General features: G+C 40.8%; 1 protein-coding gene across 1 annotated transcript in view; it reads left to right on the forward strand.

Moving 5' to 3' along the window:
* Positions 1-26,771, forward strand: part of FGD6 (FYVE, RhoGEF and PH domain containing 6) — a 110,627-nt gene that overhangs the window by 60,293 nt on the left and 23,563 nt on the right. Inside the window, exons 6-9 of the mRNA XM_060165307.1 lie at positions 4,592-4,743; positions 5,945-6,101; positions 8,288-8,375; positions 25,469-25,519. Coding sequence (XP_060021290.1) covers positions 4,592-4,743; positions 5,945-6,101; positions 8,288-8,375; positions 25,469-25,519 — 448 coding nt within the window. The remainder of the gene's footprint in view (positions 1-4,591; positions 4,744-5,944; positions 6,102-8,287; positions 8,376-25,468; positions 25,520-26,771) is intronic.

The following is a 26,771-nucleotide window of genomic DNA, read 5'->3' on the forward strand; positions in this document are numbered from 1 at the left end:
ATGTAGTTGATATCAAAAAACTCACCCGTTGGGCTTCCCTGGTGGCGCAATGGTTGAGAGTCCGCCTGCCGATGCAGGGGACACGGGTTCATGCCCCGGTCCAGGAAGATCCCACATGCCACGGAGCGGCTGGGCCCGTGAGCCATGGCCGCTGAGCCTGCGTGTCCGGAGCCTGTGCTCTGCAACGGGAGAGGCCACAACAGTGAGAGGCCCACGTACCTCAAAAAAGCAAACAAACAAACCAAAAACTCACCCGCTTACCTAACATTTTTACACTCTAGCTCCCTCACCTCTTTTATTTTAATTAGCCACCTTTTCCAGTGTGAAAAAGTATACTTTGGATCTAATTGAAAGTGCCAGTCCTGTGGTCTTGCATCCTCACTGATTTAGTCAAGGGGGTGCTGGTAAATTTAGATTCTTCTGCCTCAAAATAGTTTTGCCTCTGGCTCTTAAGTGTCATCACACTTTCCCAAATTATCCTGGCTGTTAGCATTTAGAAAAATAACCAGACATATGTTGTAATCATCCTTTCTATTTAAAAAAAAAAAAGTTTCCTCCTTCCAGTGGCACGAGTTTGGAAATGGTTGAGGTTCGTGAAGAGCTGAGAAGTTAGAGATTGCGTGTAGTTCCTGTGTGAATTAGTTGCATCTGGCACTGGGGCCATTGCACATGGCTTTCAGGGGATGGTAGCCCACGAGGTGAGGGAATGAATTGGGGCCAGGGCTGCGCTGTGCAGTTAAGAAGGCCATCAGTTATGAGTAAGGCCCTTGGTCTGAGTTGCACTGGCCTGGAGGAAGGGGTGCTCTTTTCTGTTTTCAAAAATCCACGATGAAGACTAACAATGGCCCTCGTAGTACTTGTTTAAAATATGTAACTCTCTGGGTCTTAGGAATAATATTTAATAGCTGGGTATAAACTCTCTAAATTCCTATTGTCTTTGTTAAACGTTCTTCTTTTGCACTTATATTTCTCTTTTATTCTGACATGCTACTCATAATTTTAAAAAAGGCATCATAGCCCATTCATTCCTCTAGAGCTGTCGACACCACCCAGTAGTACTGGAAAAAAACTAAAGTTTTGCCTGGTATGTGACAGTGTCCTCCAGTTAGAGGTGGCCACCTCACTGGTCAGTGCAGTGTGGATTTGGCTAATGTCTGTCGCATGTGTCTTAAATAAACCAGTTTCCTTTTTGGCAATGGTGGCAGACATATGGAATACAGAGTCTAGCGAAAGCTCTGTCAAACAGGGTCCTTAAGCTACTTAGCAGCTAATGTCTGCTGTCACTGTCCTGGCTGAGGAAATGCCTTCCAACTGGAAAATAAAAGTCATCCTGCTGCCAAGGGACAAACATATTCATCATTTATCCTACCAGAAGAAAGGGCAGTGCTTGTTTTGCTGAACAAGGAAACTCTTGCCTCTAAATTATATTAATCATTAAACTGGTAAAATAAAAAAAAAATGCTACGGAAGATGTTTAACTGTTGTGCTTTGAATACATTTACAATTGAGGATGTTATTCGTGGTATGTAAATATATTCTGTATAGTTCTGTCTGATGGCAGGTCTAATGACTTTCGAAAGTGTTAAGTTGGCTCTATTTTCTCTCAGTAAATATGAATGCTGATAGAAACAAGCTGTTGGGAGATGGAATTTGGCCCAGATCCATTTGGTTTCTGGAGCTGTTTTGTGTGGTTTTCTGGATTGTAGTTTATACAAGTAACGAATTCTTATTTTATATTAAAGTAATTAGTTGTCAAAGTAGTTCTTTAGTTACTGGTCTAACTAGTTGATTCCTTTGGGTTAATATGACGGTTTTGGGCTGATAAAGTTAGTCCCAGGTACTGAGGCCTAAGTGAAGGGTTTATTAGCACTTGTTGAACATAGGATTTGACTTGTCTAAAATATACCTTAGAAGACGAATCGTTTTTTAATTTTTTTTTGGCCACCCCTCACGGCATGCGGGATCACGGCATGTGGTATCTTAGTTCCCTGACCAGGGATAGAACCCATGCCCCTACAGTGGAAGCCCAGAGGTGGAGTCCTTACCACTGGACCACCAGGGAATTCCCAGAAGAGGAATCTTTTTGTGTACTTTTATTTATTTTTTTACATATACATATATTCATTCTTTTTTAGATTCTTTTCTCGTATACGTTATCACAGAATATTGAGTAGAGTTCCCTGTGCTATACAGTAGGTCCTTGTTGGTTATCTGTCTTATATATAGTAGTGTGTGTGTTCATCCCAAGCTCCTGATTTATCCCTCCCCCTCACATTTCCCCTTTGATCACCATAAGTTTGTTTTCAATATCTGTAAGTCTTTTTGTTTTGTAAATAAGTTCATTTGTATTGTTTTTTTAATTAGATTCCACATATGAGTGATATCATATTTGTCTTTCTCTGTCTGACTTTACTTAGTATGATACTCTCTAGGTCCATCCATGTTGCTGTAAATGACATTATTTCATTCTTTTTTTTAATGGCTGAGTAATACCCCATTGTATTTGTACACACACACACACACACACACACACACACACACACATATAAACATCTTCTTTATCCATTCATCTGTTGATGGATATTTAGTTTGCTTCCATGTCTTTTGTGTGTGTGTGTGTGTGTGTGTGTGTCTGCACCACAAGGCCTGTGGGAATCTTAGTTCCCTGGCCAGGGATTGCATCTGTGCCCCCTGCAATGGAAGTGTGGCATCTTAACCACTGGACCACCAGGGAAGTCCCCTCCATGTCCTGGCTATTGTAAATAGTGCTACAATGAACATTGGGGTGCATGTATCCTTTTGAAGTATGGTTTTCTTCTCATATATGCCCAGGAGTGGGATTGCTGGATCATATGGTAGTTCTATTTTTAGTTTTTTTAAGGAACCTCCATACTGTTCTCCATAGTGGCTGTACCAATTTACATTCCCACCAACAGTGTTAGGAGGGTTCTCTTTTCTCCACACCCTTTCTAGCATTTATTGTTTGTAGACTTTTTGATCATGGCCATTCTGACCAGTGTGAGGTGGTACCTCACTGTAGTTTTGATTTGCATTTCTCCGATAATTAGTGATGTTGAGCATCTTTTCATGTGCCTCTCTGCCATCTGTAGGTCTTCTTTGGAGAAACGTCTATTTAGATCTTCTGCCCATTTTTTGATTGGATTGTTTGCTTTTTTGACATAGAGCTGCATGAGCTGTTTATATATTTTGGAGATTAATCCCTTGTTGGTTGCTTTGTTTGCAAATATTTTCTCCCATTCTGTGGGTTGTCTTTTTGTTTTGTTTATAGTTTCCTTTGCTGTGCAGAAGCTTTCACGTTTAATTAGATCCCATTTGTTTATTTTTGTTTTTATTTTCATTACTCTAGGAGCTTTTTGTGTACTTTTAAATTAGGTATGAGGTTGTTGCCCTTCACGAGAAGCATAAGAAATACTAATGGTTACTGTATGTTTGTAAGGGGTAGGTGCTGAAAAGATCAGGGAAGAAATCAGGGTCTTTTTTTGTTTATTTGATTTGCCCAGTGAATTCCTGAAGGGAAAGCAGTTAGAAAGGAGAAAGAAGATAAAGCCTAGTAGAGAGTCTGCTTTACCCAACCTTTGCTTTGCAGTTTTAATTAAACCTCCTGTTTCTAAGAAGGAATAATCTTTGTTACTGAATCCTCAGGACTGTAGAACAGATTCCACCATTGTTTTACTTATCCCCTGGGGGTAGGCTTCAAGATATAGTGAAATCTAGAGAAGTACAGTCTCCAACCCCACCCTTTCCAAATCCTCTGGAGTGATAGGGTGGGGTGGGGTGGGCCTGTCTTAAAACATGGTATAAATAGTCTTACAGGGAAAAGTGCTATGTGATGAGAAAAGTTTTTATTTGTGAAAAGTATAGATACTGGTGAATTTATGGGGAGGTTGGATAGAGGGAGGAAAGAGTTTAAGGTCCAGAGTTAAAATGTTTTGTTGATTCTGTGTGTCAAATACATTGTAAGAAGCTTTGTGTGCAGTATCTAATTAAAGTCTCATGACCCATGTAACAGATGAGGAAAATGGAGCTAGCTCAAACAAACACAGTATTCTAGGAGTAAGGGCTTGGATCCAGTATTCTCTGATTATCAAGAATGCACTACCCTCCACATGCCTCACTTAGAATGCTCCAGCATTTGGGAAATAATTACTGAAAGTGGACAAAGGGACACTTCCAAAATAAAATTAAGATCTGGAGACTTTTAAAATAAATGGATTTTGTTCATATAGTAGTATTGGAACAATTTTAAGGACTACTTAGAGTTGCAATACAATTTCCAGATACCCCCTTAGTATAATTACTAAGTTTGGAGATCAAACTAAAAGATTTAAGAGAAGTATCACAGTCTGTTTTAAAACCAAATATCCACCCCAGCCATTTTGTGTGTGTGTGTGTGTGTCCTATCCAAGTAAGTGGGATAGGAGGAAGTGGGTACTTTTCAATAATTTGAGTTCTTCGTGGGGAATACAATTTGCAGTTTATATTGTTTTAGGGAAGAGAGTGACTGGCGAAAAAGCTTTTTATTAAGTTACATATGTATGTATATTGTTTTTCCTTCTCTGAACTGTAACAGGATTTCCGGGATGCGGTAGCCCATGCTTCCAGGCAACTTGGGAAACCAGTGATTGAGGACCGGATCCTAAATCAGATCCTATACTACTTGCCTCAGCTGTACGAGCTCAATCGGGATCTCCTGAAGGAACTGGAGGAAAGAATGTTGAACTGGTAAAAATGGACTGACCAGCTTTCCCAGTTTCCAAGTTTAGATGAGGCCATAAGGGCCCTGCGTATGACAGAGGCATTGTTCCTGACATTGTGTTTTTTCAGTATATTGAGTTTTCTTGGCAGTTACCTGTGGCTTGATCACTTCGGATGGCCAGAATTCTCTGTTGCACCTAGCTCGGTACTCTAAATTTTTAAATTCTTTGGTAATGTTGCCTCAAAAGCAGGAAGGGCCCATAGTCAGCCAATTTAACTTTCTATAGGTGACCTTTATAATCAGGATTTTTGAAATTGGGAGACTTTAGTTGATGTATTCACATTGGAAACATTTTTAAATGTCTCATCTATCTTTTTGGAGCTTCGAGCCAGGAAAACGGCATTTTGGAAAGGAGGGCATTCACCGAGATAATAGGAAGATTTGTTATTTGGTTTAGAAAATTTACACATATATGACATCATTGCAGATGTTGTAGATTTTAGAACAGGAAAAGAATACCAAAGGTTAACTGCTTTTACTGGTCTTTAGACAGTAACAGAAACTTTGGTGACATCTTTGGAAATGTGTACAGTTTGGTCTAGGGGGATTGAATTTATTGTTGAAGTCCGTGGGGAACCCAAAATAACAACATAATGTATCACCTACTTTCATGATAAAAATGATGAATATTTCCCTCTAAGCTTTCTTTATACATAATCCAGGAAAATACCTCTGCCTGTTTTGCAGATATCTTGCTTCTGCATGTTGGGAAAATATGCTAAATAGTGATTAATAATTAGCTGCATCCTAAGTATAAAATTACACAGAGTTTAAGGGCTGAGGAATGATTAAAAGCTATTTTTTAAAAGCATGATAAAATAAAACATAATTAAAAAGTGTTTTCCTGTCCATACTTTATCATTACTCTTATAAAAAGTTATTTTAAAAGTTCATCTGAATTTTCTGAACAGTCTCTGGCTATACAGAAGCATGAGATGGTGAAAGCAGGGAGACCAGTCAGAGGACTGGCAGAGTCCAGGCAAGATGTAATTAATGGTAGCAATAATGGAAATGGGAAAGAGTGGGCATTTGGGGATATTTCTTACAAGAAGAGGAAAAAAAAGGTAAGTTGATGGCTTGGAAATGGGGCTCTGCTCATCATTGGATATGTTTTGGATACCGTAATGACTCTTTTTCTGTTTTTGTCTATCTCTTCTCTATCCTTAGGACGGAACAACAAAGAATTGCTGATATCTTTGTAAAGAAGGGACCATATCTAAAAATGTATTCCACATATATCAAGGAATTTGATAAGAATATAGCTTTGTTGGATGAGCAGTACAAGAAAAACCCAGGTTTTGCTGCTGTTGTTAGAGAATTTGAGGTATTTTTGCTACCGTCCTCTGTTTTGCTACCATTTCTCTGTTTTGAAACTAAAAATATTAGTGAATTCCAGTTACAGCAAACTAGAAAAGTTTTAGTAGTATTAAGATACGGCTGATTTCTAATTTGTACGGTAATTAAACTTTAAAATCATTTGTCGTCTTTTCTTCCCTCTTTTCCTTTCTTCTGAAGTCTTCATGCTATTGATATTAAGAATGGAAGTGTGGGGCTTCCCTGGTGGCGCAGTGGTTGAGAGCCTGCCTGCCAGTGCAGGGGACACAGGTTCAAGCCCTGGTCTGGGAAGATCCCACATTGCTGCGGAGCAACTGGGCCCGTGAGCCACAATTACTGAGCCTGCGCGTCTGGAGCCTGTGCTCCACAGCAAGAGAGGCCGTGATAGTGAGAGGCCCGTGCACCGCGATGAAGAGTGGCCCCCACTTGCCGCAACTAGAGAAAGCCCTCGCACAGAAATGAAGACCCAACACAGCAATCAATCAATCAATAAATCAATTAAAAAAAAAAAAAAGAATGGAAGTGTGGTACATACAGCTATGGCAACTGATAATTGACCCAGGTTTTCATTAGTGTCCAGTGAGTTGTTCTGTTGCCTTGGCAGCAAAAGAAAACATGACGGAGAAAGTTAGCTGTCTAATATCTAATGATGCTTGCATAATCGATGCTTTTTTTTTTTTTTTTTTGTGGTACGCGGGCCTCTCACTGTTGCAGCTTATCCCGTTGCGGAGCACAGGCTCTGGACGCGCAGGCTCAGCAGCCATGGCTCATGGGCCCAGCCGCTCCACGGCATGTGGGATCTTCCCAGACCAGGGCACGAACCCATGTCCCCTGCATCGGCAGGCGGACTCTCAACCACTGCGCCACCAGAGAAACCCTTTTTTTTTTTTTTTAAAGCTTATGTCTCATTACTTCTCATTTCTTTTTTCTTTTTTTAAAATAAGTGTATTTATTTATTTTTATTTTTGGCTGTATTGGGTCCTCTTTGCTATGCGCGAGCTTTCTCTAGTTGCGGCGAGTGGGAGCTACTCTTAGTTATGATGTGCGGGCTTCTCTCGTTACTGGGTATGGGCTCTAGGCACGCGGGCTTCAGTAGTTGTGGCACACGGCCTCAGTAGTTGTGTCACACGGGCTTAGCTGTTCCGCGGCATGTGGGATCTTCCTGGACCAGGGCTCGAACCCGTGTCCCCCGCATTGGTAGGCGGATTCTTAACCACTGTGCCACCAGGGGAGTCCCTCGATGCTTTCTTAACATGCATTGTCATTATACTTTCATAATTATTCTACATACCAGAGCCTGGATGTACATATTTAGAAAAAGATAGAACCATCATATTTGAAAAAACTCTTTCCTTCCCACTTGAGCTGTGTAAGAACACCAGGACATCTTAGAAGGCAGGGACATTTTCACTTGGCCATTTTGATGTCACCCCACAGTAAATACCTTTATTGGAGATAGGAGGAGAGGCTCAGGAATGGGCACCAGTATCTGTTGTACATACTAAGAAAAAAACTTTCGGCAGAATCAAATGTCCTTGTGGTCAAGTCGAAAGGGTTCCAGAATCAAATGTTCCCATATACAGTGTGATTTGGGGGCTGTGTTTTGTAGCCATTCATCTGAGAAAGTTTACATCCTTCAGGCTTATAAGACGAGGCTTGCTTAGCAAGGCTGCTTTTCACGTTGTCCTTAATTTCTGCATTCTCCCCAGCACCAACTGTTGTTATTATGAGTATATTGATGATAGGCTCTGATGGTTATTTGAATCCAGTTCCCAGTAGTTTTATTTCTGCCACCTTATTTTGGGGGCCAGGCATTTCCTTCTTGGTTGTTGGGTTGGTGTGTGTTCATGAGTACATTGGTAGATGCTTTTCTAAGGGGTAGCTGCTGCCTCTGATTGGCCTACAACTCAGACTGCAGCCTCCACCCTCCACCTTCTGCGAGAGGGCTGTGAATTTCCCAATGAGTCAGTGCTTTCAGAGATGTATCTACAAGAGGGTGTAGACTCCATGGTGAGTGGTTCTGGTTTCCCACTCAGCATAGGAGCTGTGCCTTGAAGGGAGCTTCTCCACGAATCCCAGAGTTGCTGGCTATTTAAAGTTCCCGAGCACTTGGATCTGGGTCCCTTGCTTCTTAGGAAAATGCGTGTGTTTACTTTGGATGCCTTTTCCTTTCAGATGAGCCCACGCTGTGCTAATCTGGCCCTCAAGCACTACCTGCTCAAGCCGGTTCAGAGGATCCCCCAGTACAGGCTGCTGCTAACAGGTGGGCTTCTCTGGCAGATTACCAACCAAGCAACTCCTGTCATTCTTAGGAAACCCTGCCTTTCCTAAGAACACCTCTCTTTTTCTATCCGGGAGCCTATTTTCCTAACACATGAATTTATACATTGCTGGCAGCCTCACGTGGACATTGCCGGCACTGAACTTCTTTAGTTCTTTGGTCATCCATGTGCATGCTCTGCTCTAGGCATTCATATGTGTTAATTCCTTTTGCTCAGAACTTCTTTTACGGTCTCAGCCCCACAATGCTGTGTCGTTTTACCTGGTTAATATTATTAATTCCAAGAAGGTACTTTCCCAGCCACTCAAGAATGAGGTTTAGAGGGTCACTCCCACATATTTGTATATCAACTACCATGGCCCTCTAGTTACTTACTTCAAAGGGTTGTTATAAGGATTGATTGATGAGCTATGTGCTTAGAATAGTGCCTTGGTCATAGTAAGTTCTAAATAAGTATTAGCTGCTATTATTAGTAGTATCCATATCCTTATCATCATGATTGTCATTATGTCTGATCATTGTCTGTATCTTCTACTGGAGCTTCAGGATTACAGGACTGTGTGTCTAGTTTACCACTGTAATAGTTAAAAAAAGAAAAAGAAAGCTATGATTTGAGTGAAGGCACACACTGTGCTCAGGACTTTATATTCATTGGGTCTTTAAGTCTTCACCATAGCTATGCATATATCACAGTATTATTTACATAGATGAAATAACAGGCTTATAGCGATTGAGTGGTCTGGCATCATGAAAAGCGAGTATAGTCTTAGTACCAAGCATAGTATCCAACACATACTACTACTAGGTCCTCTGAGGTATTTGCCGAGATGGATTGGATATGCAGTGACTTAATATACATATATAATGTGCATTAAGAACTATGTCAAGGACTTCCCTGGTGGTCCAGTGGTTAAGACTTTGCACTTCCAATGCAGGGGGCACAGGTTTGATCCCTGGTTGGGGGACTAAGATCCTGCAGGCTGCACGGCATGGCCTAAATAAATAAATGGATAGCTAGATAGATGGTGCATGGCATGGCCAAAATAAATAAATAAATAGATAGATAGATAGATAAGTATCTAGAAAAATAAATAAAGAATTGAAGAATTGTGTCCAAATGCACAAGAATATTCAAATGCCACTACCACTCTAAATTCAATCAGTTGTAATTTTATGTAAATAGATTTTGAGGTACTTGGTTCCTATTAGTGTTCTTAAGCAATGGCACCCCTGCTTTAATCCTTAATCACTTTCTCTTAAGCCAAGAGCTATGCTGAATGAGGTAGGTGAATTCTGGAAGCCTTCATACCTTCCAAGCTTGCCTAGTGAACTGCTGATGAGGAAGGCCTGCCTTTCAGCCCCAGGACTGGCTACCCTAGGTATTTCTACTTAATTTGAATTTCTAACTGTGAATCAGGCACTAGATTTCTCTCTGGAATGACATAGGCAAACCACATAATTTGAGGATATCCTGTCCATCTGTACTTTCTTTCCTCTGCTTTTGGCGGAGATTTAGACTACACAGGGCAAAAGGAAGTGCCCGTGCATGTGTTGTGTTTTTGCTAGATAAATTCAATGCTGTATCATAAATGAGCTATTGAATGGCTTAGGCTATTTCTACAGCTATCGAATTAAGTACTGTTTTTAGTGGCAAAAGACTATGGTTTCAAATGAGAGAAGGATGGAGCAAGGTTCTGAAATTTTCATGTAAAAATATTTTTTTTCCCACACTGTGACTGATCTAAGTAAAAGAGTTACACATGTGTTTAATGTAGGTTTCATACTGAGTTTGATTTTAATTGATTAATGGTACAATAGCAATGGCAAGTTTTAAAAATTCTCTTTAAGAGAACAGATTTCATTTGTTTTATAACCAACATGATGTGAGCTTGGGGTTAGTTTTGAGCTTTGTCTTCTCTAATCTCAAAGCCCTCCCCACCCTTAACTTGGAAAATCTCCATTATTTAAATGATGTACCATACTTTATATATAGCAGACCTTTAGTGGATTTATTTGTTCAAGGTTACAAAGTCAGGACTAAAGTTAAAGAAAGAACATAGACTTTGTTTTTTTTTTTTTTTTTTACTTTTTTTTTTATTTTTGGCGGTACGCAGGCCTCTCACTGTTGTGGCCTCTCCCGTTGCGGAGCACAGGCTCCGGACGCGCAGGCTCAGCAGCCATGGCTCACGGGCCCAGCCGCTCCGCGGCATGTGGGATCTTCCCGGACCGGGACACGAACCCGTGTCCCCTGCATCGGCAGGCGGACTCCCAACCACTGCGCCACCAGGGAAGCCCGAACATAGGCTTTGTAAAGCAATAACTGACGGTTCATTCTATGCCTTTTCTTCCATTGATTCAAATTCTTCCCTTCCTCCACCTGACCTGAAGTCCACCATTACCTCCAAAGCCATCTCTGATTACTCCAGTTCTCCTTAACCCTTTGTATTGGTGCAGTGTGACTTAGTAAATATTTATTTGATGCCTTGTGAATTTGCTAATATTTATATGACTTGAATGTTGATTCCTTAATTTTTTTTGCGGTATGTGGGCCTCTCACCGTTGTGGCCTCTCCCGCTGCGGAGCACAGGCCCTGGACGCGCAGGCTCAGCTGCCATGGCTCACGGGCCCAGCCGCTCCGCAACATGTGGGATCTTCCCGGACTGGGGCACGAACCTGTGTCCCCTGCATTGGCAGGCGGACTCTCAACCACTGCGCCACCAGGGAAGCCCTGATTCCTTAATTTGATTATAAACTCTTTGAGGTCAAGGAGTGAGTCTTTTAATTAATAATTTAGTGCACCCCAGTATATCTGGGTCCCTTTGGGATAGCTTGGAAGCTGTTAAGAAATAATTCTGGTTGGTTTTAAGCTACATTTAAAACATCCCTTTAACCAGAATATCTGTAGCTTAATTAAAGGACAACATTGAGAGAGAGAATTTCAGAGAGTCTCTCCTCCAGAGAGGTGAAGTGTCTTGCCCCAGCAACACAAATAGTGTCTATTAGTTGAAGCACCTGTGGTCATATAATCCTAAGGACATATGGGGGTTGGTACCAAAAGTTTGTTTTATATGGTTTTTGTTTTTTTGTGTGTGTGTGTGGTATGCGGGCCTCTCACTGCTGTGCCCTCTCCCATTGCGGAGCATAGGCTCCAGACACACAGGCCCAGCGGCCACGGCTCACGGGCCCAGCCGCTCCGCGTGGCATGTGGGATCCTCCCGGACCGGGGCACGAACCCGTGTCCCCTGCATCGGCAGGCGGACTCTCAACCACTGCGTCACCAGGGAAGCCCTTTTATACGTATTTTTATTTAAAACTCTTATTTTCCAATACTCCTTTTTGTTGTGTTCTGATTTCTCTATACTCTGCAAGATATTTCTACTTTTGTTATCAAAGTGCCCCTATCTACGCACTTAGATTTTTAGAAGTTGGATTTTAAGTCTTAGGTTTGCATCTGTTCAAACATGTGAATTAACTCTGGATCCTCATCTTTGGATAAACAAGCTCAATGATTTAATCATCCACACAACCTTGTGAGGGAAGTCTTGATACTTTTATTTCCATTTTAGAATTTGGAATAATTCCAGGGGCACAGAGTATACAGGAACAGAGAGAAAGAGTGAGATTATTTCAGGCAACTCCTGACAACTTCGATTTATTGAGTTTCAGGCAGAGAAAGGGATTCCTACCTGGCTTGATATAAGTAGGTTTGTGCCCACCTTGGCTTCTTGGGAAGGGAAGATTGAGAAATGCAGGGATGAAGTACAGATAAGGTAAGATAGTTTCTTTTGGAGTCCTTTAGAGAAAGGTAAGTGGAAATCCCCAGATACAGCAGTCCTGCCCGTACTGTTCAAACAAGCATCCTATTGTCTGCAGTGTTTTCTTCAGGACCTAATATGAGTTTCTAGTGGGTATTTTACTTAGGCTATTTCTTCCTTCGTTGTAGTAAAAAATTTCCAACTGAATTCTTGGTAATATTTTTTTAAGCTCAGCTCAAAATAGGATCAAAGAAAATGTGTATGTTGCATAATGAAATGCTTAAGATTAGAATTGTTTTTTTTAAGTAGTAAAGAAAGTGATTTACTTAATTTAAGCAGGAAAAACTTGTAAATTTTACCTTTATTTTGGCCACCTAAGAGCAGTGGATCTGGCCAGATCTTTCAATCTGTGTGGGGCCCACATCCTATGTGAAGTTAGGACAAAGGGGGATCTTGAGGCAGTAGTGAGGGAGCAATTTTTAGAAAGTGAACAGATGCTGCTAAAGGAGCAGCATTAATTTTTTACCACTGCTTATTTCCTTCCTCCTCATCAGTTCAGGGTAGAGTCTATCTTTATTTATCCTAACTCAGTGTCTGCATAGATTCTGGCACATAACAGGGACTCAGTAAACTGAAAGGCTTAGGGAAGTAAACGTTGTTCCTTTTTATGAGGTTGAGAATCCCTATGCAGTGATGCCTGTGAACATTTGATGGATGGATGGATTGAAAAATTGCTTTTAAGAGTAAAAACACTCTTCCAGTTACCAAGAAACAAAACTGTGGAAAGGACTAAAATGCTTCTCTTTCCTTGTCTTTCCTCCATCATAAGATCTGCTGACTAGTTTTCCTCTGCTTCTGCTTCCTGCCCTTTCCATTTCCCTTGTTATGCTCCAGGCCAGGCCTTTCTAAACTCACGCCAAGTTGTGCCAATATCTTCCTATTGGTCATGCTCCCTTTATCACGCCCGCTTCCAAGAAGACCATAGAAAAAAGACACTCCTCCCATGTCTCCACTTTGCTCTCACACTACCACGCTCAACACTTCTGACCCCAGATATATAGGTTTTTTCCCACACCAAGCGACTCTCTTCAACACCAGCTACGTGTCCTATAATTCAATTCAATTCTGACACTGTCTACCTGGAGATAGTGGGCTCAGTTCCACAAGCCTGACCGTTCCAAACTTCAGATGCCATTCGCAAGTCCCAGGCTGTAACCTATATTTCTGACCGACCGACTGTAAATCTCGGTTCCCATGGCTTTCTCCTTGGATTTGAAAGTTTGCTGGAATGGCTCACAGAACTCAGGGGAACACCTGTTTACGCTTACTAGTTTATTATAAAAGGATATGCTAAAAGATAAAAATGAACTTCATATGGAAGAGATACATAGGGCAAGGTATGGGGGGTGGAACTCCCATGCCCTCTCTGGGTACACTAACTCCCTAGAACCTCACCAAACCCTGTATTCTGGGGGTTTTATAGAGGATTCATCACGTAAGCATGACCCATCATTAACTCCACTTCTAGCACCTCTCCCCTTCCTGGAGGATGGAGAGTAGGGCTGAAAGTTTTAAGCTTTTAATCATGGCTTGGTCTTTGTGGTGACCAGTCCCCATCTAGGAGCCGACCAAGAGTCACCTCATTATAACAAAGGACACTACTGTCACTTAGGAAATTCCAAGGCGGCTTTGTGTCAGAACTAGGGTCAAAGACCAGATATTAGAACAAAAGATGCACCTACTGCCCTTTTTTTAAATGAATTTTTGCTATGATATTTTTTAATAAATTTATTTATTTATTTATTTTTGGCTGCATTGGGTCTTTGTTGCAGTGCATGGGCTTCTCATTGCGGTGGGTTCTCTTGTTGCGGAGCACGGGCTCTAGGCATGTGGGCTTCAGTAGTTGTGGCACGCAGGCTTCAGTAGTTGTGGCTTGCAGGCTCTAGAGTGCAGGCTCAGTAGCTGTGGCACACAGGCTTAGTTGCTCCACAGCATGTGGGATCTTCCCGGACCAGGGCTCGAACCCATGTCCCCTGCATTGGCAGGCAGATTCTTAACCTCTGCGCCACCAGGGGAGTCCCACTCCTAGTGCTCTTATCTCTCAGAAAATTACAAAGATTTGGGGAGCTCTGTGCAAGGAACCAGGGCCAGAGACCCTACAGTTGGCCCTTGATATCAGCAGATTCGGAACCTATGGATAGGGAGGGCTGACTGTACTACACTTTATATAAGGGAATTGAGCATCCACAGATCCTGGTATCTGAGAGGAGTGCTGGAACTAATCCCCCGCAGATACCAAGGGATAACTGTGTATATGTTTTCTATCATTTCACAGATATACTTTTTTTTGTGTGTGTGTGTGTGGTACGCGGGCCTCTCACTGTTGTGGCCTCTCCCATTGCGGAGCACAGGCTTCGGATGCGCAGGCTCAGTGGCCATGGCTTACGGGCCTAGCCGCTCCGTGGCATGTGGGATCTTCCCGGACTGGGGCACAAACCCGTGTCCCCTGCATCGGCAGGCGGACTCTCAACCACTGCGCCACCAGGGAAGGCCACAGATATAGTTTTATTCTGCTTATTAGGAAAGTTGAAAACCTGCTTATCCTACCATAATGATGGATACATGTCATTACACATTTATCCAGACCCACAGAATGTACAACACCAAGAATGAACTCTAATGTAAACTGTGGATTGTGGGTGATCATGATGTGTCAGTGTAGGTTCATCCATTGTAACAAATGGACCACCTTGATGGGGGTATGTTGATGACGGGGGAGGCTGTGCATTTGTGGGGGCAGGAGATGTATGGGAAGTCTTCATACCTTACCCTCAATTTTGCTATAAATGTAAAACTGCTCTGAAAAGTTAAATCTTACTTTAGAAAAAAAAATGATTTATCCACAGTATAACGACCACAATTATAAACCTGTTCTATATAACCAAATAATTGCCCAAACCTTATTTTCCTTTGTTCTAGCTGCATTCATTTTCTTACCCTCTCCTGAAACCTGACTTTCAAGGCCAGATTCTCACCTCCATTAATCAATCACCTACTCATTCAACCAGTATTGATACAGGCTGGCGCTGAGCTGGGCACCTGTATACACTGGCAGACAACACAGTGGTGGTCCCTGCCCTTATGGAGCTTACAGTCCTACTCTTTGGGGCCACACCCAACCCCTCAGGGTCCCTCCCAGCTCTTCCTCTTCTCAGTTCCTAAAATTTATATTGATCTGGTCACCTTTTTTTTTTTTTTTTTTTAAGTTTAACCCATTTCTTTTCCTCCAGGTCTTCTTTTTTTTTTTTAATATTTATTTACTTATTTTATTTTTGGCTGCATTGGGTCTTCGTTGCTGCACGCAGGCTTTCTCTAGTTGCGGTGAGCGGGGGCTGCTCTTCATTGCGGTGCCCGGGCTTCTCCTTGCGGTGGCTTCTCTTGTTGCAGAGCACGGGTTCTGGGCACGCGGACTTGAGTAGTTGTGGCACGCGGGCTCAGTAGTTGTGGCTCACGGGCTCTAGAGCTCAGGCTCAGTAGTCGTGGTGCACAGGCTTAGTTGCTCCACGACATGTGGGATCTTTCTGGAGCAGGGCTCGAACCCGAGTCTCCTGCATTATCAGGCAGATTTTCAACAACTGCACCACCAGGGAAGTCCCTGGTATTTTTTTAAATTAATTAATTCATTTATTTATTTATTTGGTTGTGCCAGGTCTTAGTTGCAGCACACAGGCTCCTTAGTTGCAGCTCGTGGGCTCCTTAGTTGTGGCAGGCGGGCTGCTTAGTTGTGGCATGCAAACTCTTAGTTGCAGCATGCATGTGGGATATAGTTCCCTGGCCAGGGATCGAACCCAGGCCCCCTGCATTGGGAACACATAGTCTTATCCACTGTGCCACCAGGGAAGTTCCTGGTCACTTGTTTGAGTGAGAATATTCTGAGGATTTATTTTTGTAGGGGTCACTTTTTTTTTTTTGAAGGGATCTTTTGTGCCTATAAAAAATATGTTACATATTATAAAAAAACAAAGTCCCTCTTCATCTTCTACCATCCAGGGATGACTATCATATATCCTTTTAGGGTTGGTGTTTTTTTGTTAGGTGGGGTTTTCTTGTTTTTGTTTTTTATTGTCTTTTTTTTGTGTTATATGTATTATAAGTTTTTCAGTGAAAAGCCTTTTATTTGTGGAAAGCTACTACATTGGTGTTGAAACAAGGTGAATCAGTGGGGATCATAGTGGAAAAAATATAATGAAAAATATAATTTAAAAATTCCTCTGAAGTATTTTTTCCATTTCTGTATTTGCAGAGGGGAAGAAAGGCTTTTGAACTTTGATTAAATTTGGATCAGGTAGTTTCTTTGATCTTGTTCAAAATATTTATAAGTGACTTTAACAACATATTATATTACTTTTCCTATAATCTTTGCCTTTAGTCTGGGATGGCATTAACTCCCTCTAGGTTTTAGAAATCCAGGATTTCCCATGTTGGTAGAAAATGGGATATTAAAAACATCTGTTCTGAAGCTATAAATTTGAGTTATGAACAGGCTAATAAGCAGATTTGACAAAAGATCAGAATCAAATTAATGCATGACTTTTAAAAATCCCTTCCTGAAAATTGAAACTTTTGCTTCTGAAAATTCAAACTTCTGGTTAGCAAGTGTTTGTTTGAAAACCATAGGCTAAAATCATTCTTACACTTTCTCTAGAGCAGAACTTGATGAAAGGTGAGACTGTCCTGGACACCAGCCAAAGAATTTATTTTCTGAGGAACCCAAAGTCCCTGATATAAAGCAGCTCCGTCCATGTAAAATGGGAGGGTGATAATTAGCTCAGCTCTTGTTCGGTTGCAATTCATTTTTAATCATAGTTGTGAATAAGGTATTTTGAGAGATGATATGTAATAAATTATGTCCATGAAGTATTTTAATACTACAGAAAGACTTCAGGATATAAGAGGTAAGCACATTTTATCTGCTTGTTCTATTAAATTATAGCTTTTAAATGTAATCTCACTTTCTGTATAAAACAAGTGTTCTTAACCTTTTTAAGGTTAAGCCAGAGTCCCTCTGGGAATGTGGTGAATCTTATGGCTCTTGTCTCGGAGTAATTTTTGAAGTTACAGAATAGAATTCGTAAGATTAAGAGGAAACAAATTGGCCTGAAATAAAGTTATTAAAATAATTTTGAAGAGTGACAGAATAATACATGTGCTTCTTTAGGTAATACATTAAACAGGAAGAGGTGGTGTGGATCTAGGAACTGTCATGATTTTGAAGTACTGGTGAGAGTAAACAATATTTTGAGATGCCTGCAACAACCATAATGTCATATAAAAAACATGTGATTTCTATGGTGATAAAGCCCTGGTGTCATTGATAATACTGTGATTTGTTGACTACATTCGTAATGGAAGGAAATTCCGTATTTCACTTAGAGATTAGTAGAAAGATTTTTTGGTTTTGCCTGTCCAAGTTTGTAGACCCTCTGAATTCTACTCATAGACATTACTGCAAAGCCATTCTTTTTCCAATTCTCAGTATAGATTTGACCCGGATTCCCTGCAAGTAACCGAATGCCTCTGTTGCTGGAACGGGCCTTGCTAAAGATCTAGCAAGCTGACTCTGTTGCCAAAGAGTTTCCCTCTTAGTATGTGTCAGAATCATGGGCTCACATCAGGAACTGTTCCAGGGAATTCCCTCGTGGTCCATCGTTTAGGACTCTGCCCTTCCACTGAAGGTGTACAGGTTTGATCCCTGGTAAGGGAACTAAGATCCCACAAGCTGCACGGCCATTTAAAAAAAAAAAAAAAAAGGAACTGTTCCAGTTGGAGAAAACACTGAAATTCAGTCAAACTTGAATTCACTTTGGTGTTTATATTTGCTTTATTCTTCACTTAGCAGTTCTTTGGGTAGTAAAATATACTTATCTCCCCAAACCTCAATAATTAGGGTAGTAGGGACCAAATTTGGATAAGAGTTTCCTTAAGTTAGACTTGCCTGCATCAAGGCCATTTCTGTACGTGTGAGATTCTCACTTGATAAACTGGCAGGCTTAAATGTGTCCACAAAGAAAAGCAGTCTCAGTGAAGTCAGGATAATGGATGTTTACATTTGTTGACTTTCCTGTGGGTCTGACTCCCCTAAGGGCATTCTGTATATGCCAAGCCAACATGTCCTGCTAAAAAGGGACCCAAGGGAGATTCTGTCCATTGTAAGATCTGATCCAAAATTTTGTCCTAGGACGAGCCTGGCATCAGGTTTGGTTTGTGAGTCCTTTGGGCATGCCACCTCTGGACCAGACTTATCAAAGTAAGACAGGCCAGGGCTGCCTCATGTGGCTATGCCCTGACAAGGGCTCCCAGCTGAGTTCTAAGTCCAGCCAGCGCTCCGCTTGCCATATTGTGTGTCCTGGCAAGGGGCTGCATCAGCCCAGGAGAAGTGGCCTTTTTAATTCACAGAAAGGCATTGCCAGCTTTCCAAGAACATGAATCTGTGAACCTGAGAGCCCAGAAAGGTCACTTTTCTAACTTAGGCATCTCTGGGCCACATTCTCAGAGGCTGGAACTGACCTAATATTTGAGAAGCAGAATTAGAGCAGAGACTGGAGCACTTTTTAATTAGACCCTCAGAGTATCATCTCAACTGCTTAGTAAAATATGGAGCAAGAAGTGGTAACCCTAAATGAGTGTCATTTAGTCCATCATAAATTAAGGAAACATTTGTTGAATATGCACCAGACCTTGTTCTAGGTGCCGGGGGATATAAGGATAATTAATTCAGGCTCCTGGTCCTCCTGAAGCCCATGGTTTAGCATTTGTGCTTAAAGGGATACTTGACACTATAGAACCATTAACTTAGCTTTTAACTAGTTTGCTGGCACTCCATATTCTCATTAAGGTTAACTTAGTTTGCAATTTTATCCATACATATCAAAATGATTTTATGTATAGTAATAAAGAGTACATCATTAAAGAATATTCTGAGAGGGAAACATCAATCAATACGTATTTTAAAACATCAACAGTTAAAGACATGTAATACCATTGCAAAAACAGACCTATTGATTAAAAATAATAATTATTATTCTGCCATTGGAATAGGGAGGTAACTTGAAATAGACTGTTGTTTATAAGAATCTAGTGTTGACGAAGTAGGAAGTGCAAGACAATAGAAAGGATTATTTGGTGAATAACCTGTTAAAATTTGAAAAACTAATTAAAATTCATACATTATTGGATACACTAAAAATAAAATCAAAACTAGATATAGGGTGGCGCGGTGGTTTAGAGTCCGCCTGCCAAAGCTGGGGACACGGGTTCGTCCGGGAAGATCCCACATGCTGCGGAGCGGCTGGGCCCGTGAGCCATGGCCGTTGGGCCTGCGCGTCCGGAGCCTGTGCTCTGCAATGGGAGGGGCCACGACAGTGAGAGGCCCGCGTACCGCAAAAAAAACAAAAACAAAAACAAACTAAATATAAATAGGCAGAGCACAGAGGATTTTTAGGGTAGTAAAAATACTCTGTATGATACCATAATGATGGATACATTTCATTGTATATATTTGTCCAAACTCATAGAATGTACACCAAAGTGAGCCGTAATGTAAACTGTGGGCTCTAGATGCTAATGATGTGTTGATGTAGGTTCATCAGTTGTAATAAATGCCCAACTCTGGTGGGTGATGTTGATACTGAGGGAGGCTGTGCATGTGTGTAAGCAGAAGGTATATGGAAAATCTTTGTACCGTTCCCTCAACTGCTCTAAACATAAAACTGCATAAAGTCTTAACTTAAAAATAAAAAATTACATATGAAGCATTAAACTATAGGAAAAGCAGGGAAAAAATAAAATTGGTTATTTATTAAAACTCTCAGGGTAGGGAGAGGAGGAGAGATGATTTTCTAAGCCCCCCAAATTAAAGAAATTATAAAGGAAAATATTGACACCTTTCAACGCTTCTATATAATAAAAACGTTATAAAGGTTTAAAATATAGTTGAAATAAAAAGAAACAGTACACCAGAAAACATATTTGTAGCAAATATGAAAAATACTATTTCACTAAGAATATTAAAACTTTTATAGATATCTGAACTAAAAATATGAACAAACAATTCACTCAGAAAAAGTATACATAAGTACACTGTGGCATGTTTAAGATCCTCTGAATCATAAATATCAATTAAAATAAGTTATCAGTCCCCCCTACTACATTAGCAATAAAAAACTACAATACACAAAACTGGCAATCATTTAATGAAGCTGGTATTTTCATATATAAATAATGATATTTTAAATTGGTATATCCTTTTAGGAAAGGTTTCTCATGATATATATAAAGTACTTAAAAAAAACAAAAACATTTTCGTTCCCATTGATATTCTGCCCCCTCCACGTACACACCCAAAATATGAAGTATAGAAAAAGACAAATAAATCAAGACATTGACCACTGTTACTTGTAATTAAAATAATCACACAATTTATTATTCAAACCCAGTACCTTTAAAGAGTGCAAGGGGCAGTATTTATAGTAATACCTGGACAACAGGTATCTGGCAGAATCATATGGGCAAATTAGGATGTATGGCCATCCAATTTATAACAGCCAAAACAAGATAACTAAAAAATGACTTAAGTCTAATAATAGAGTACCTAAGTCCCATATCATATATCCCTGGAGTGGCATGTTTGCTACTCCTATGTATTAAAAAAAAATGTGCGGGTTAGAATACTTTAAATGTGCTATAAAATTCTATATATTATTAAAATTAAGTAAAGTCAAACATTTATAAAAATAGAAGGAAAGGGCTTCCGTGGTGGCGCAGTGGTTGAGAGTCTGCCTGCCGATGCAGGGGACACGCGTTCATGCCCCGGTCTGGGAAGATCCCACATGCTGCGGAGCGGCTGGGCCCGTAAGCGATGGCCGCTGAGCCTGCGCGTCCGGAGCCTGTGCTCCGCAGCGGGAGAGGCCACAACAGTGAGAGGCCCGCGTACCGCAAAAAAAAAAAAAAAAAAAAGGAAATACTTCAAAATAAATAGTTGTTTTAGAGAGATGTTCATGGTATGCTTCATGATACTTTAGAATGAGAGTCATTAGTTTTTCAATCTGGGTCAAGCCTACTTATTTTATGTATGGGGATACTGACACCCAGAAATGCCACAGGACATGGTCAGTCACATACATACCTCTGCTAGACATGGCTGGACAAAGAAAGTAAGAATCTGTCTTCTCACTCCCAACAAGGGCTCTTGAGCTCTTCGTCAAGCCACCTTCAAGATGGCAGCAGTGTGTCTTACAACCTGATAGTTGATCTTTATTTTGGTATTTAAAATAACCTCTACTCTGTTTCACAAGTCAGGATGATTTTAGGTGGCTTCTTTTAACATTTTGAAATTTTGGCAAACAGGCTTTCATTGACTAGACTTATTATTCTCTGGATCTCATAATTCTGTATTTTGTTGCTGAGTTCATTACATATTTAGGGAGGAAAGAAGAAATCTAGATAATACAAAGCAAGACATGTCGTTAAATTCAAAACACTTGACTTTGGAACGTTACCCGGTCCTATATGCTAATTTCCTCTGTGCTCTGCCATCAACCGTTTCTGAGCACACAGTCCAGGAATCTTACTGGGTGCTGTTGAATTTAAAAGTCCCTGATTCCCACAGATGACTCATTTTTAGGAAATGGATACTGTACCTGTGAATCATTTTCTGCTGTAAGTTGATTATTCGTTGATTGGGCAATCACGGGATTGTTAAGACTTACTAGGAGCCCATGTATTGAAAACTTAGACCTCTAACAAGATATGGTATTTGTTGGGTCCTCATTCCTTCACTCTGGGTCTCATATATGAGGACAAAGTTAACTTGCATAGCTGTTGAGTCTGCACATGCTATGTTTTGGTTAGTTTTGTGCTGCTAATGTTGGATGATGGTGATGATGGAGACTGATTAACTTTTAATCAACGATGCCACCTGGTGGCCAGAAAGTACATTTTGTGGTGTCCAGGCATGCTGTACCAACCTTTTTTTCTTTGATATAAATAACCTCAGTAGCATTTGAGGCATTTTTATTACTGAAGTTTTGAAGAATCCTTGTTTGGTTTGGTGGAAACAGGAAAGTCATAGAATACTACAAGTCCAACATGGCAAATTGAGATGACTCCTCTGCTCTCCTTGATTTTTTAATGAAGCTCCAGCAGGGTGCTAGGACCTAAATGATATGTAGTAAACAATTCCAAATGACCAATGCAGGAGTGTCTGTCTGGTTTCCCTTCCTGCGTTTCACCTGGGTTATGACAGTCACTGGGGCAGCTGGTGATTTCATTGCTCATTCCATCTGACTCAGAGGGTAATCAGTCTCGTTCTTCTCATTCTGTAGTTAAGGCACTAGTGATTCTTAACTGAGGGGATCATGGTCTTGTCTTCCTAGAAAAGGTAAAAGGTAAAAGTTCTCAAAAGGAGTATGTACTGCAGTGAGATGCCCTGAAAATATGGATGAATACATGAGAAAGTTGAATTTCTAAAATTCAGTTTTGGAAAGGTGGATTTTGCAAGTTGAGTTTTAAGATTTTTTTTTTAATTGGCAAGGAAAGTAAACCTTAACCCCATTTTCTCCTTGATTAATAACATGATTTTGCAACATTTTCATCCTGGGTTTTCTGCACAGCCAGTTTGTGTATTTCCACTTTGCTCCTAAAAGTTTAGGTTGGCGAGCAGCAGCTGAGCTTGAGTACAAGGAAAGAAAATGCGACTCAGAAGCTTACTGGGCTCAGCTCAGTGATTCTGAGGTCAGGATTTCCTAATATGGACATCTTCCAGTGACCTCTTTTGGTTTAGAGAAATGTCTCAGCTTGCATGGATATGCTTCTGTATTAAAGAACAAGAATTGAAGACAAAATGGGAACTTGCTATGAATCTGATACTTAGGTAAATCTGCTTTCATTTCCACACTCTTCAGCGACCTGCAGCTTTAAGGAACATCCCTTTTGATTAGTGAAGTAGCCCAAGAAGAGTAAGTTTTTCTCCCTAACCCTGTCGCTGTCATGGAAAAGTTAAATATTTTGGATTCACTAAACATGGCTTATATATGGAATGCATTCTGAGTGGGGTCAGAGTGAGATTAAGTTCATTTTTCATCTCCAGATGAGTCTAAGTATAGTGTATAATCAATGTATTTTGTTAATTTTTGTGGGTTTCTTATTTATTTGGTTGGAAGAATTGCTCTCCAACTTTTATGTTCAGATTACTTTCAGATCTAAATTGCTTGTGATGGTCTCTGGCAAGGTAGAACCTATGCCGTGGTGCACAGAAGCTTAACGTCGTCATACACGATATCTCGCTGTGGCTTGTTGCCAGGGCTGGTTATTTATAATGTGCATGTCTAGACTCACACACGTTCTTGGATCACTGTGTCAAAGATGTATAGTTTCAGCAGTTGGGTCCGTATGTTAGTCGTCTATTAAGTTTGAAAATCTGGCACTAACGTCCAAGTTCCCCTTTGTGCCTTTGAGCATGACTTAATAAATCCATGGGTTGAAATTATATCTGTTCCATAATATTGCTAAATGGAGATTGGATCTGATAAAAATGCATTCAGTCTTTTAATATGCCTTTCCTCTTTCCATTTCCCAACTCCCATGGGCATTAGGATTGGTTTCAGCCTTTATTGCCTTTTACCTAAAATAAGACACAATCCTGTCTCAAAAAAAATCATTTTTTAAAATTCATTAAGCATTTCTTGTCCCTTGCATGCAAAGTCTCTGGCTAAGTGCTATGAGAGATAGAAAGATGAATCACATGTAGGCAGGCCCTGCCCACAGGAGCCTTGAGTCTAGTGAAAAAGAAAATGATAGAAGGCATACAGTAACTGCTGTGTAATGTGTTATTCAAAGGGAAAGAATATTTCTTTCAAATGGAAAGTTTGGTAAGAGAGGAGGAATTTGAGATGAGCCTTGAAGAATTATGAGTAGAATTTTTATACGCAGAGACAGAGAAAGGATTCAGAAGAAGGGAACATTAAAGACAAAAAGTATGGAGCCAGGGAACACATGGGAAGTGTTTAAGGAATTGTGCAGAATCAGACTTAAGAACAAAGGGCCTGTGTAAGGCAGTAGCAAGAGAGAAAAGCAGAAAAGTCAACAGGGACCGTGTAGCGGAGACTTGAAATTCCAGGAAATAGAATTTGTTTTAATCTGAGAGTTAATGGGAAGTCATCCAACATTTCTCAACAGAGAAGGAAGTATTACCTTGAAATCCTGTAACATTCCTTGGTTACAGGATTTATGAAATATAACCTATTGCCTTAAATTTTTTTTTGTATTACTAGAAGCACTATATACATGTTGCTTGTTTACAGACCATCTTTTTTTTTTTTTTTTGTGGTACGCGGGCCTCTCACAGTTGTGGCCTCTCCCGTTGTGGAGCACAGGCTCTGGACGCACAGGCTCAGCGGCCATGGCTCACGGCCCCAGCCGCTCCGCGGCATGTGGGATCCTCCCGGACCGGGGGCACGAACCATGTCCCCTGCATCGGCAGGCGGACTCTCAACCACTGTGCCACCAGGGAAGCACCCCAGACCATCTTCATCTAGACCAGGGTTTCTCAACTGCAGCCCTATTGACGTTTTGGTGCAGATAATTCTTTGTTGTAGGGCTGTCCTGTGCATTTGTAGGATGTTGAGCAGCGTCTCTGGCCTCTAACCACTAGATGCCAGTGGCATCCCCTTTCCCCCAGTTGTGATAATCAGAAATGTCTTCAGACATTTCTAAATTTCTCCTGGGGGGCAAACCTGACCCCATTTGAGTACCACTGGTCTAGACAAATGTATTGCATTTTTCTGGTGTTCTGGGCATTGTTAGACTCTTAAGATTGCCAGATCTCAGAGTTCCTTAGACATTCAATCTATTGATGCTTGAAATTTGGTACTAAAACATGCATCCGATCTTGAGATTAAGGTACTTTGTGCGTGTTAGAGTTAAAGAGCTGAAATGGGCATCAGGAGACCTGGGTTCGGGTTCTGGTCCTAGCTCTGCCACAAAGAGGTTGTATTACTTGAGTGAGACCGTGTCCTCGGTAGCCTGATTCCTCATCTCTAAAATCACCAGTGCAACCTCTCGGGCTCTTTCTAGCTCTGATTTTGTGTCCTGATTTCAAATTGACCCCAGGGCTTTATTCTTTCATTTTTAGAAAGGTAGCACAAACAGAATGAATATGTATATTAACCAATAAGGCTGACTAGAGTATTGAATAAGAAAGACAAATGTTTTTTCCTTAGTGCTTAATTGTACTAAATACCATAACTTTTTTTCCTTTTCTAGACTATTTAAAAAATCTCTTAGAAGACGCTGGAGATTACAGAGACACTCAAGGTAAACAATTTTTGTGGTCTCATGTGTTATAGAAGTTTTTATATTATGTTCATTTGAACCTGGAAAGTAAAAGCATAACAAAACCCATATACAAAACTGTGTTTTATTCTTAAGAAGCCTTTTTAAACTCTGTTTTAGGCAAATTAAAATAGAACTAGATAAAGTGGTGCTGGTTGCAAGTGAAATTATAGGGGCAAAAGATGCCCATGGTCAGGCAGCCATTGGAGCCAGCCATTGGAGCCAGCCTCCCAGCATAGTCTGTTGTCAGGGAGCTTCATCCTCCTGGGCTCAGTCTGTCTGTGCTGGGGTGCATTCACCTTCTCTAGATGTCCACTGCTTTCAAAAACAGAGATTGAACCAGTTGATCTGCAAGTTTCTTTCAAGCTTTAAAATCATGAGTCCGTGAAGTGACCAAACAACACAAATTAGAGATAAGGTCTAAAATAGTCTATTATTCTGGGACTGTTTAATGATGGGCATTAGCCTTACCATCCTTCCACCCCCTCACCCCAGTAGTACTTAAGGGAAACAGTCCATTACAATACAAGGGACTCATTGATATTCATGGGATAATCCACTGTGTGTGTCTGTGTCTGTGTGCATGTATGTTTGCTGTCTTTCTCTCTCTCTCTCTCTCTCTCTCTCTCTCTCTCTCTCTCTCACACACACACACACACACACACACACACACACGAGGATTTAGTTCTGTTTAGGAGAGTAGTGTCTTTTAAATGTCATAGGTATATCCCTGGTTCTAATCTACAGAAACACATTAGACCAATCCATCTCCACGCCATTCATTTTATGAATTTTGATCGCATTCTTGTGCATCCTTTACATTATCAGATTACAAAGCTGAAAGGTTTTTAACCCATTTTTGTAGAGATTCTTATTCATTCTATTAATCATTTTACTTCTTCTGTAACATCTTTTATTCGCAAGTGTTATGCTTTTAAAGGGTGCTTTTTTAAAGGAAAAGTTTGGAGTGGGGGACATGACATGCTTCTTGTCTCTGGTAAACATATAATTTAGTTGAAGAAGAAAGTCTGTGATAGGGACTTCCCTGGTGGTACAGTGGTTCTGACTCACGCTCCCAATGCAGGGGGCCTGGGTTCGATCCCTGGCTGGGGAGCTGCATCCCGCATGCATGCTGCAGCTAAGAGTTCGCATGCTGCAACTTGGAAGCCCACGTGCTGCAACTAAGACCCGGCATAACAAAATAAATAAAGAAATATTAAAAAAAGAAAGAGAA

This window comes from Lagenorhynchus albirostris, chromosome 11, assembly GCF_949774975.1.
Source record: "Lagenorhynchus albirostris chromosome 11, mLagAlb1.1, whole genome shotgun sequence".
NCBI lineage: Eukaryota > Metazoa > Chordata > Mammalia > Artiodactyla > Delphinidae > Lagenorhynchus > Lagenorhynchus albirostris.